We start from the raw sequence: 13886 nt of genomic DNA, 5'->3' as shown, positions 1-13886 counted from the left end.
AAAAAAATTTTTTGTATACATCCGATTGAGAATCGAACCTAGGCAGTTTACACGCAAAGTAACGTACCACTGCGCCATGAACACTTTAATATAACTATAATAATAATACAACGATATTTCAAAATTTCAGAATATTGTAGTTATTATTGAATAATTTCTTAAAAAAATTTTGGAAGTTGATAAATGTTGCTGAAAACAATTAGGTACTTGTTTGTAAACAAAGACATTAGTCGTTATGGTATTTGGGCGAGGCTTTTAATTGAATGCTTTTAATTTGATGGGCCTAATGGAATTCGTATTGACAATAACAAATCTTTCTAATGTTGTGTGTACCTGCTTAAAAAGTAAAAATGACATCGAATTTTCCCTTTGTTTACAAAACATTTACGTTAGCTATTTTTTAAATTTACCATTTTCGGTTCTGTTCGTATCAAAATGGCAAAAATTATCTGACATTGTTGAAAACTGACTGATAAAGTGAAAAAATACTAATCTCCTTATCTCCGAAGTTTGTGAACCAAAAACAATTATAAATTATTACCGTTAATATAAAGGTATATAGGTATAGGTATATGTCCTAGACGTAATTGAAAATTATAAAACTAGGAATATTTATAACTACCACTATTTTAAAAAAATAAAAAAAAAACTTTGGTATTTATCATAATGCAAAGTGTTATCGGTCACTTATAGGTGTTGTTTACATGGTCGTCACAGAATAAACTGTGACACTCAATAACCTAATCACCGTTATTGATAAAAATAACTGCCACAAAGATGTTACGTTATAAATACTTTGTGTGAATCTGTTTTTTAAGACATGTGGGGCAATAAAATACTTGAAATATTCAGAAATAACTTTATATATTTACAGAACGAGTTCATTTGTGCAAAACTGTAGATGTATGATTTTTGAAAACGGGTAGAAGAATAAAAGAAGTAGGACATCTACTGCAAGTTTTAAGTCCATCAAAAAACAACGTTCTATATTGCTATTTCTATTATATCAGGCTTTAAGAAAATCGTTAGATAATATTAACACTAATATTAACATTGTATAACATACTGTGTTAATAATAGTGTGTTATTCTTAACTATAGTATACTCAATACTGATATATTATATATATTTACAGAAAAAGTTCATACGTGCAAAACTATAGATGTATGATTTTTGAAAACGAATAGAAGAATTAAAAAAGTAGGACGTCAACTGCAAGTTTTAAGTCCATCAAAAAACAACGTTCTATATTGCTATTTCTATTATATCAGGCTTTAACAAAATCGTTAGATAATATTAATACTAATATTAACATTGTATAACATACTGTGTTAATAATATTGTGTTATTCTTAACTATAGTGTACCCAATACTGACATGTCTACTTGTATCTGATTCCAGACAACATTTGACTTCGCTACGTTATTTGATACTGCAGATGCCTGTGATTCAAGGAATAATCTACTTTATTATCTTAATACTATGGGCGGAAGATATGGTAAGTGTATTTTATTCCTCCTCGATTTTATTATAACAATAATCATAATTATTCCACAGCGGAGATTAATTACTGTATTCTAAAATGTATTTTATTTTTAATCTTAGATAAATAAAAAATAAATTACAATCATTTATTTTTTATGTATCCATCATTTTTATTAGCGACTCGGTAAGATCTAATAATAGTTATTCTTCTTGGTGTCAGTACATGACAGGACAGAAATATGCAATCCTCATCAAGAGGCTTACCATCTTGGTTCACAAAAATGGTGACACAACATTCTGCCATGTGTTATTCTACTCGTTTTATTTTAGTAATAGTGTATTTTCATCAGGTGGGCTGTTAGTTTTATTATTTTTTCCAAATCGATAAAGTACGTATATAGTCAAGTTTACTGCACTATTTATTTATTACCATTATATCTAGTTAGAAAGAATAATATAATTTATTATGCTTTCTAGATACATGATATATGAGATATATTTACTTAACAACTTGTGACAAAAGAATTTGTACCTATCAATTTACACCTTTTATGTTTCACATGAAATATTTGTTACGACAAACCGTAATAAAAACTCCGTTTTGAAAGTTTGTTAGGTATAATCGACAAAAAAATATGATTGAAATAGAGAAAAATTACGTAAAAATATTACGTGAGATATTATTATGTGAGAGAATTTATAATGTAAGATAGTAAGGGATTTATATAATACACATCCGTAGGTATTACCATCTTATTTACGAGTATGTCTGCCATGGTGGATCAATTTTTGAGAAGCTTTAATTCAGTTTAAAGGTTAGTGTAGAAATCTCTGATATGAGAAACTTTAACGACTTCTCAGGAGCTACATATTTATTAGGGGTGCTATAAGCGGTAATAAACATATTCCTTGAGATCCTTGGTACTGTTCATACCTAAAGACGATTTTCAGTTCTTTCAATTTGTATAAAAAAATATATATATTTTATATACTTAGGTAAATTTTTTACGTTTTACATTTTTAAGAAATGGGTGGTTTTCAATTCTACTGTATTTTTTGTTCGTATCTATATTATGTGACACCTACTCTTGATTTGATAATTATTAATTGTGATAATATTAATTTTATATATTTGTATGCATAATAAAGTATTAAGATATAACGTTATAATATGTCTTGTGAAATAGAATGTAACCATAGAAATTACAGTACTTAGTTTAATGAAAACCTTGGATATCTATCTAAATGAAGAAGATTTTATTGCCAGCTATAATATCTTGATTAATTATTAACTCATAACGGGGACATGACCTCGGTTATCCTGTATAATTGTCGATCGTTAGTCACAAGTATTGTGTTGAAGTCATAAATGAAGGGTTAATTAATTTTGAAGTTGATATTTTTTATTTAACATTCTGTTGTAAATTTTTAACTATCCTTAAATTCAATATTACAATTTTTGTTCGTTCATCTCTGGTTAAAGTATATTCTTTGTTCTCAATAATTTTTATTCCGATAACAGAAAATGGAATGATAATGGAATGGTAACTTCGCCTGCGTTAACAGTATACGCTGGCGGCTTGACTCCAAACGGGCAAACGCAGTGCAGGAACCCCCCCCCCACTCCTCCCACTAGATAGTGACGATCTCAAATGCACTGTAGGAAGTCAGTGGATACAGGTGGCTCAGGACCGTTTCTTATGGCAGTCTATGGGGAGGACTATGTTCAATAATGGACAGATAACGGTTGCAATGAAGATGATGATGATGATGATATTGTTTTTTTTAATGGATGATAATGGAATGGTAATCCCACCTGCGCTAACGGTATACGCCGGCGGGGCACCAGTGAGGGATGATAAGAGAAATGAAAGAGCAGGGCAGTTAGTCATACACCTGGAATTCAGCATGATGGTTTCCAGGGGGACCACGTGGAGATCGATCTGTCAAGGTATATTGCTAACAATGCGAGTGGTAGTTCGCATTACTAACAATCCCTTCCCCTCAATGATGATGTAGTAAGAGTAGTAACAACTTACTATTGTAATTATATAATTAAATATTCATTATTTTATATATATTCTTTCAGACACTACAGATGCAGGCCACGAAATACATCCAAGTGTTTATCGCGGCATCTATACTGTCTGGTATGTGGGGGATAATAATGTGCGTGCGATTGGCCGAGTCTTTGGGCCTGAGGCCAAGGGCGAGGTTATTGTCACTCCAGTTGGTGCTCCTGATTGTGAAACTGCAGTGTGGAACCGCTAGATCTCTGCCGGGACTGTTCAACTTGCCATGTGTCATGTCTCTCCATCCATTTGTGTTTGTTAACCGTGAGTATATTATCCTCGCTAATGTTTCTTTGATAAAAGGTTGTTAACTGATTACCTTAATTTGGATTTATTTTTCTATATGTATAAATTTAAATGTCATATTAATATGACATTTAAATTTGAGTGCATTTTTTTTATACAACTTAGAATGGCAAACAAGCTGACAGCCTACCTGATGGAAAGTGGTAACCGTCGCCTATAGACATGAGCAGTACCATGGACATAACAGAGTATATTGTTTCGCCCATGATACCTCCCATGCGTTGCCATTCCTGAGGACTCAGGTGTACCCAGAGTACCTCTGTACCCAGTAAATTCACGCCATATCCTACCCTTCAAACCGAAACACAGCCATGCAAACACAACTGCGTCACGAATGGGACAGAGGTACCCAAGCAATCGACTTTTGTACAAAGTCTCCCTCTGGTAAAATAATAAATTAAAATAATCTCGTCTAAGGTACAAACAAATCAAATATTTTATATAATAAGGTTAGGTGAAATTTAGGAGTTGGTTCCATTATTACATTTAATAAAATTTATTGGTTAAATTTAAATAAGTGTTTTTAATTATAAGACTAATTGAATTTACACAAGCAGTGAAATTACAGAGTATAGAAGCATAAGATCATAGTTATCAGGAATAGCAGAATTTGATGGGGCGTGGGCGATCATGGTCAATTTGTTTTTCAATATAAATATTAAAAAAAACCATTTTCGCTGAGTTTATACGAATGTAATTTAGTAATACGAGCCTACTATCGTAATCTCAATTATTACGAAGATTTGATTTTAAGTAAATTCAAACTCTTTTTTTTAACGTGTGGAAAATCTTCAAAAGAACGTTCCAACTGCCGGACTGAGGGCAGAATTGTTGTGTGGGACTCTTATCCACTAAAAACCACACGAAATACCTCGAGGAGCGTTGTCAGGTCTTCGGGTTCCTAATGTAGACTATTGGAAAGGATTCAAACATTAAGCCAACTACTGGGTCTTTTGAATTGACTTGTTATAGAGATTTAGTGATTTACTACTTCACTTTGCAAAAATTATATTTTTTTTTTCAGTCGTTCAAAACTGTGTAACAATTATGCAAATGTTACTACTCTCCATATGGGCTTGGAGACTATACAGCGTACCGCCAGGGAAAGTGGTCGATAAAGTGCAACACGCGGTGGTTTCTATTGTGGAAGATATATCCGGAGTATTTGATGTTAAGGCTGTCAAGAGTGGTATTGACAACAAATCGTTTAAAGATAACGGTGATATATAAAACAACCCAACCGATTAGTTCTAGATTCAATTTTTATAGTACAAACTCATTTGAAAAATGGAAGGTTTGTTAAAAAGGTTATTTGAACAGAATTTTGGATGGCATAAAGTCTTTGCAAAAACCACTGATAGACGCTTCCAAAAATTATTCTTGGTTTATTTTTTAATTTAAATTAAAAACTAGGAGGTTTTTATGATTCGCTTTACATTTATCAGAATAGGATTAACTTAGTATAAACCGCTATTAAAATTACTAGTCCATTAGTATTAAGTCCTCGGTGCTGGAGGCTTATTAAACTTGGTGAGTTATACGAAATGAATCCTATTATGATTCATATAGAATTTTTAGTCTGCCTACTAGGTCAATAGGTAATTGAAGGATAAATTTGGTTACATCACATAGGATAGTAATTTGTTAACATCGACGACATTATTGTGTAAGCCCTGATTATATAATAGTGCTTGCCACCTTAAACTGAGAATGTGATAGGTAGATACTTATGTAAATTCTTATACAAGAGGCATAACATTCCTTAGGAATGACAACGAATGTATGAATGGAGTGTACATTTATGGGCGTCACAATATATTATGTGATTTCAATAATTAATATTCCTATGTATAAGAGATGCTTATCATTTGAGGCGTTAGCATGTTGTTTGACATTTCTAGTTGATACCTAGTAATATAAAAATATGTTATATAAAAATTTTGATCATTTAAAAAGAGTTGATTACGTTTATGCTAATTAAATAGATTTAAAGAACAAAATAAATAGTAATCGTATCTATGTACCATTAATTCAGATTTTAAGTAAATGGTACGATATGTAAAAACATTTTGGTTGAAGCTTGTTGAATTTATGACAACAACAATAATAGCTAAACTGCAAATAAACAATTATCTAATATTGGTAAATAAAGTATTCGTCCTAAAATAAGTACATATAAAATACGTACATACGTGTTTCCTTCATTTATAATCTCGGATCTTTTAAACATAGCGTGAAAAAGCTTTTAGTGAGACATAGTGCGGTCAATTGTAAAAAGTATTCTCTTTTCGGTTGATCATATTCATGGATAATATTCTTTCCGTGTTCGCTCAGGAGGTCACATGTCGTATTTTAATAAAAGTATTGCAAGAAATGGATTAATATGCTCCAAATTACCTACCTACTAGTAATGGCATGTTAGGTTTAGAAATTACTCATACTACACGTAAGTTCTCTTTAGAAAACAAAACAGCTTCAACCAAAAAGACGTCGATTTTTGGTTGTATAGAAAAAGTGACCTTTCATAACTATTTAGATATCTTTAGAAATTTTCGATAATATGTATTTTTTCATAATGTCACGATAGATGTAAAAAGTAACTGATTTATCTTTTGTTATTATATCACATTACATTTATGGCCTGCGTAAACGACGGATAAACCATAGTGTTTATTTTTGTGTCATAATAGAGTATATTCAATTGATGTTATTATATACACGCGCTCATGCAAGAGAACATACCTTCGCGTTGAACACACAGGTAACTTTTATTCTCCTGGACGAAGTAACAAATATCTTTCATTTATGCAGGCTCTAGATCTTGGTACTTACATAGTTGTAATCATTGTCATCAACGTTATATATGGTATGGTCATTATAAAAAAATTTGTGATATTAATTTGTGATTTCATAAATTTCGAATATTGGATTAAGTTGTAATAAATTAAGGTCATAACTTTCCTTTAAGTTATGGAGGTATTGTTTTTTTTTTTATAAAGTTGAGGGCAAACGAGTATGCAGCTCACCCGATGAAAAGTAATTACCACCGTCCAATGTTAGAGAAATTGTAGGTGTGTTGCTGACTTTTTATGAAAGAATATGCTTCTTTCTTAAGAGTTACAATATCATATCTGTTCGGAAATACTGCTGTGATAAAATTCAGCACCTGGCAATAATCAGAATAATTATTCGGAAAACTTCCTATGATATACGCGATTAAAGACGTAGAAAATACGCAATAATATGCCAGTGGTTCGAGTTGATCGACAAATCGTTGGTCATTAATAATCCGAGTCACCCAGCATTGTATACAGTCCAATGGAAGAAGCTAATATTGCAGTGCTTTCAGCTCAGACGTAAGAACAGTATTCCATGTGTGTATGGATTTGAATTGTATATAATTATAAGAGATGAGCTGGCGTGAAATAGCGTCTCACTTTACTGATTACCTAACTTTTTTTATTGTTATTTTAGCTTTTTCTTTCAAATGATCGCATAACTGGACGCTGTTGGATATATTAATGCCAAGGATCCTCCGATTTAGCTTAATATCAAGGGGAGTGTTCTTAAATTGAAGAGATATGACAAATGGAGTCTTTTTTTGCTGTGAACACGCAGACTTGTGTTTTCTTGGTTAAATACAAGATTTTCTTTGCCTCAGATCGAAATCTGATAAAGTGAAGTTTCAATTTCAGACACAAGCCTGTTCCGCCACTCGCCAATGTGTACCGGCGAGACGTTTGCTTGGCCGGTATAAGTGGCATCTCCTGTGCTATTATTCGCATATTATCGCAAATGTTATTATTCGGCAACATGACGTTGACGTGCAGAAAAAACAGTGTTAGTGATAGCAGACAGTCTTGCGGGATACTAACATTCACGTGTTTAGAGTCTGAGCATGCACCGTTGTTAATGCTTCGCTCTATGAGAAATATTTGCATAGTTTCAGTCATATGCAGCCAGAAGAATGGTAGTTTTGAAAGCACTTGATGTACCTGATTATGATTTTAATATATTTTTTACTTTGATGTGTTTTAAATGATCATTAAAATTGAATTTTCAATACATTTATTGTAAATTAAAAATATAGTTTTATTTTTACATTAATAGATACCAATTAATTAATCATAATTAAAATATGCTAAATAATATTCATTTTACAATAATTAGTAACATATTAAACGTCAGAGGCATTTTCGTCATTCTGAACATTGTCTTCGTTCTCTTCAGACGGTGTCCCAGAACGTGAGCTTTCAGAACCATAAATGTTGTGTAATTCTTCCAATTTGTAATGTATTTTTACACCTTTAGTGGTTGTTTTGTTTACTTTATTAACAAGTGATTTTGTTTGTTCTTCTAATCTTTTTAAACGTATGTCTCTTGCAGCAAATCTTGCCTCATGGTTTATCTCACTAGATGTTGAAGGCTCGGCATTATCATTAGTTAGTTTTGGGATGTCTGGTTGGTTTTCTCTCTGAATAGACTGAAGTATATCAAGCTTTTCTTTATTTAGGACTTCATCATCAGTAAGATTGCTAGAGGTACTATTTAAAACTTCACGACAATCGCATTCTGAATTCTGAAGGTTCGGACTATCATTTCTTATTTTAGAGTCAATAACCGTATGGTCATTACTTACAGCACATACGCTTGTTGTAGGTCGATTGATAAGTTCATCCAATGTGTTGTTTATTTGTTCACTAAATTTGGCCGTATCTTGTGTTTTCTTTACTAATTTTGCACTGTTTTTCTCTAAACTTTCCAACCTTTCATCTTTTTTAGCAAGTCTTTCATTTTGTAATTTTATATTTTTCAAAATTTCCTTGGGATCTATTAATGTTGATATATTAGACGGGTCTATTTGTGAGGATCGTCCAATATTCTCTTCAATATTATTAGAAGCAACATCTATACAACTAGTCGTACTATTATGAGATGTTTCTTCAATACATGAATCGTTTATGTCACCTATTTCATCTTCAGTCTCTTCGCAAGTTTTACTTGCTTCACTTTTAAACACATCTTCACTGTGACTATCATCTTGATTATCCAAAGGTAAATCGGCAACATCAAGCATATCACTAACTGGATCCTCTCTTTCAGCTGCTGGATTGAAATCTGTGCTGGAATCCAATATAGTTTCAAAAGATTTCTTATTTTTCTTACATCTTAATAGAGATTCTGTTATATATTCACTTTCATCATTGGATTCAGATGAGTCATCTGAAGGTCTTTCGTCACTATAGCCACTTTCAGCGGAATTATTAAGTGAAGGAGAACCTGATTTAGTTTTTCTGCTTGAAAATTCAGCTCTAAGTTTTCTCCAGTCTCTTTCTGATTGAGAATTCTTTTCACGAGCCTGAATCCATTTTTCACGACAATATTCTAGTTCTTCTTTCAATTCATTAAGTAGTTTTCTTTTTTGTTGTAATTCATATTTTAGAATTTTTTCATGTGTATGCAATTGATGATGATGTCGGCGTAGTCTCCCAACGACATGCCAAGTTTTACTTAGTTCAGCTGTGACAAGACACAGTCTTCGTTCTTGTTCTTCTAGACGGGTCTCTAAATGTACATTAAGTTGTTTCATTCTATTAACTTCTTTGACCAGTCCTAACTTTTCAATTATTAAATCCTGTAAATTGAATAAAAATATTTATATTTGCATTTATGATTCCGTATACTAATGGACTAGTGACTAAAAGTCGTCAATATATTTTTTTACAAATTCTGCGTACGAATTTGGCACTTGATCAAAATATTCCAACGATGTGTTATTGTACTCTCAAAAAGTTGTTGTGAGTTTTTTAATATATCAAAAATTTAATCGTAATACAAAAAATCCTTAACTATTTACAAATAAGTACACGCAGTTATACAAAAGGATTTAAATACGGTTACTTACTTTTAGTCTGATATAAGTTTGACTAACACTTGGTACTAATACAGAGCCTGATTTTGTTTCTACTGATTTATAACATGTTGTGACCTTTTCTGAAGGGTTAGCATCAGTAACGTTTTGATGACTCAAGAGCTCCATTAATACTCTCCAAACTTTTGGAAGATTTTGTACAATCTCTTCTGGTGTTGTATTCGATGTATTTACAGATTCTGTAAGAAATTAATTGTATTATTATTGTGTAATACATATGCCAAGTTGTTTGTTTGTTTGTTACACATTGACGACTAAATTGCTTAGTTGATTATGATTGGTTTTGATGAATTTTGATATACTGATAGATGTGACCCTAGAGATGTTTATAGGCTGCTTTTTCTTGCGAAAAACCTATAGTGGTGGGGTAAGGAAGGAACAATTTTTATATGAACTTTTTTCTTTTTGTAATTATTTTATATCTCTTTCTACAAAACTAATTAGAAATGTTGAACAAAATATTAACGTAAATAAAGCCGCGGGTAAAAACTAGTATTGAATAAATACCTGTATCTTCAGTAGATATCTCTGGTGATTCTTTTATTTCTATTTCTTCATTGACTATTTTTTGTTCCCCTTCATCGACCTGACTTACTAGTTCCAAAAGAAGTTTTGGTAAGGCTGTAGATGCTTCAGAACCGTTTTCTTTTTCTGCCATATGAGTCAACAATCCGTGATTTTCTTCAAGACGATGAACTAATTTATCCAAGTCCTGTTTGGTTTTATAACCAAGTAACACTTGGGAGAATAACTGCAATTAAGGTACAAAATTTTATTTGATATTAAACTTTATAGTAGACTCTCTCCGGTATTTTTAATAGCACGAATATATAGTTTCTATAGAACATATTTCTAAAGTTTCGAAGTCTTTAGTTTTTTTTTTTTATATTTATTTACATATTATTGATGATAATTTAATGATCTATAATATTTTTTGGTAATGAGGTAACAGAGTTTTTAAAGATGTTAGAATAACATATATATAAAAAAATAAATACAATTAGTATGATTTCGTTTGTAGACGGTATACGAGTATATCATCTGATATACATATATACTAACATATAAAAAGGAAAAGATATATTAGTAAATTTTAAACTTTATTGTTGTTTACTTATATATTATTTTCCTGCAAAAAATTTTCATGGCGTTAAGTCCCGATAGTGTATATATATAAGAGTTTTTTTGTTTGTCTGAACGTTTGTCTGAAATTAACAATCGAATTTGAAAAAAATATGTTTGCATTTGATAGCTCAATTCTTGAGGAAGAGTATAAGCTATTGAACATTACATTACGACCACAGGTGAGGCCTCGAGACACAGCTGGTCTATCATAAATTTTATAGTATAACTTCGATAACATGTTACAGGAAAATGTAAGTAAGCAAGTAAAGTAGTTTATAATTTAGTCTTGCTCGCAACTGACGCTTCTATTGTAACTGTTAGGTAAGACGTATCATTTTGCAGATTGCTACTTGTGTAGCATGAAAAGTAGAATTGTAAAACTCTTTATTTGTTAAAAGTCTTATCATAATTACCTTATTTACAACGGACATTTCAGCCTTTAGCCCACGTGTTTCGTCTTGCAAAGTAGTTATTTGAACGTTTTTATTATCGATTTTTTCATGTAGTGAATCCACAGTTGTTTCTAGTTCTTCCACTTTGGCAGCAAGATTTTTACATCTGTAAAGAATTTTATATTACATATTACAAGTAATTTATTTACAATAAAAATTTATTTTAAACCACCATACTTACTTATTTGATTCCGCTTGATGTAGTATTTTCTGCTCTTCGAGTTCACGGACTAAGCCCAGTCTTGTAACTTCCGACAATCTAGCACGTTCTTCATATAAACCACGCAAGGTTCGAATATTTTGCAATTGGCGTTCATATTCTTGTCTTAAATCGGTGGACAACATATTTGTTTCTCTATCAGCTAGTGACCGCTCTATTTCTTTTAGTTTATCTTTTAACTATAAAAAAAAATCAAGAAAAATGGTTTTAATATTTATTAACAATAAAAGAATTTAGAAAGTAATATCTGTCATTTGTAGATAGTATAATTAAGACCCCTTTTTTATTGGAACTTTTAAGGTCTATTAGAGTAGGTATCATGGGCTATACAGTATATTCTGTTATGTCAGTTAGTACTGTTGTAGATGTTTATAGGCGACAGTTACCACTTTCTATCATCCGGAGTGTAAGCTTGTTTGCCATTTAAAGTTACATAAAAAAGTATTTATTATTTACTATGTGTCTGGATATGTATTTTTTATAACAGACCGAACCACAATAATATACGCATTGGTGCTAAAATAATGTCTATTCATGCAGCTACTTATTAGAAATAATAAGCAAAATAACAATTTAATTTGAAATTTGGTTGTGGCGTATATAAAAATGGCATCACAATTACACGATTTGTGCACTTGATTAAATAAATATGAGTGAGTTTGTGTTTAAATTTGGCAAATTGTCAAGATCTAATGCCAATAAAATAAACGACCATGTAGACGGAACTGTACATACGTCGTTCCAGCGTCAGCGGTCCCTGACCGCTATGGCACATGTTTTACAGGTCGTTGTCATATTATTACATGGTATTTAAATATCAAATAATATATTTCAAGCTGTCTTGATATTGATGCTTGTTGAAATTTGGAATCAATTTTGATAAAATGCGTTTTTGTACAAATTATTGCGCATAATATAAATCCATGTAAAAAAATATATTGTGTTTATTTGTTGTTATGTCCAAAAATTAGGTATGATTTGACTTGATTGATATAATTTGTGAAAGAATGGTTTTTGTATATAATATTGATATAAATGCTTATTCTTCCTTTACGAGAAGAGGATCGTGATTGGTAGTGGGAAGCTTGTAGTAGCATGTAAACACAATACCTCGTTTAACTGTTGTTCACGAAGATTTATCATTGTTTTGCTAACTGTTACAACTTCTTTTAATGCATTAATATGTTTAATTGACTCTGTATTTTGTGAATTTAAATCTGCAATATCAGAAAATGCGCTTTGTAGTGCACTATTCGATTCCGCTAAATTTTTTCTTAAATTATTATTATTGGATCTTAATTTTTCGAATTCATTTTTCATTTGGAGTATCGTATTTGTTAATTCTGAATTATCTTGACTCTCTTGAAGTTGTTCAGGTATTTCAATATTATTTTTAATCAGAATCTCACGAAGCTGTTTATTACTTTCATATAAATCCAACTTAGATTTTCTCTCATTTTCTAAACATTTTTCTAATTCTTCTTTTTCAGTTCTATGCCGAGCCAAAATTTGTTTTCTTAATTCTCTTTTCATATCCAGCTGTTTGTGGAATTCAATCATCTCGTCTTCTTTGGCTTTTGCACGAATTTTCTCTTCATTAATTAATTCATTTTCATCAATAGTATCGAAGAATTCTTCAATGTCTTCATTTATTTTTGTTTCGTTAGAATCACACATATTGTCCATTGTTTGATTTTCACTTATGACGTTTTCGGTTGCACGTACCCTTGCTGAAGCACTACTGAGTACGTTTCCCATTTTGGAATACTTTTATAAACAAGACGCACTTTCATCCGCCTGAAATGAGGTTGAGGGTGCGCGACTTTAAAATAGGTAACGAGTAATATGTTTTAATAAGACAAAGAACTGTTGACTGTTGGATTAGCACGCGTATACTGTGAGGCAGACGTTTCCCAAAATAGCTCCTTCATCAGCTACGTAGATGCGGGGCGCAGCGACCGACGTGCGATAGCAAGTACATGTTCAATATTATCCGCCAACGCAACGCTTCGACGAATCTCTGCCGATATTTTATTTTTACTCAGGTTATTTCCGACAAGACTAGTTTTATAGACATTGGTGAAGCATTGTTGGACTCACAGGAGAAAGTGACCTTGGTTCTATGAATTACATTAGCAGTTATAGTTTTTCTAAGTCTAGTGCTTTTTTGTCTTAAGGGGTAAATGGAACCTTGTTGTGGCGAGTCTGTGCATCTAACTACCTGTGAGAGACTTCTGATTGTATAATAATTCAATTTATCATCATCATTTCAGTCAATATTTGTTCACTAACTA

General features: G+C 31.5%; 2 protein-coding genes across 2 annotated transcripts in view; one reads left to right on the top strand and one right to left on the bottom strand.

Annotated features, from left to right (window-relative positions):
* LOC113512920 (organic solute transporter alpha-like protein) overlaps positions 1–7948 on the top strand; it is a 22211-nt gene extending 14263 nt beyond the window's left edge. The window contains exons 5-7 of the mRNA XM_026896881.3: positions 1402–1498; positions 3575–3821; positions 4888–7948. Of these exons, the coding sequence (XP_026752682.2) occupies positions 1402–1498; positions 3575–3821; positions 4888–5093 (550 nt within the window). The 3' untranslated portion in view covers positions 5094–7948. The remainder of the gene's footprint in view (positions 1–1401; positions 1499–3574; positions 3822–4887) is intronic.
* LOC113512892 (putative protein tag-278) lies at positions 7915–13886 on the bottom strand. The gene is made up of 6 exons (XM_026896849.3): positions 12703–13886; positions 11554–11771; positions 11334–11478; positions 10303–10546; positions 9769–9974; positions 7915–9498 (listed from the first exon to the last, which is right to left on the bottom strand). The coding sequence occupies exons 1-6, from the start codon at positions 13348–13350 to the stop codon at positions 8041–8043; spliced, it is 2919 nt and encodes a 972-aa protein (XP_026752650.2). The 5' UTR covers positions 13351–13886; the 3' UTR covers positions 7915–8040.

Source organism: Galleria mellonella, unplaced genomic scaffold (genome assembly GCF_026898425.1).
Source record: "Galleria mellonella isolate WM207_F2 unplaced genomic scaffold, CSIRO_AGI_GalMel_v1 utg23, whole genome shotgun sequence".
Taxonomy (NCBI): domain Eukaryota; kingdom Metazoa; phylum Arthropoda; class Insecta; order Lepidoptera; family Pyralidae; genus Galleria; species Galleria mellonella.
This window is presented reverse-complemented; position numbering and strand designations above follow the sequence as displayed.

Excerpts from the sequence above, each read along its gene's own strand:
- LOC113512892 (XM_026896849.3), bottom strand. The coding sequence starts at position 13,350 with ATGGGAAACGTACTCAGTAGTGCTTCAGCAAGGGTACGTGCAACCGAA. Across the intron at positions 10,547-11,333 it reads AAATGTCCGTTGTAAATAAG|TTATTCTCCCAAGTGTTACT; the intron begins GTAATTATGATA and ends CCTTAATTGCAG. Across the intron at positions 9,499-9,768 it reads AAACTTATATCAGACTAAAA|GATTTAATAATTGAAAAGTT; the intron begins GTAAGTAACCGT and ends TTCAATTTACAG.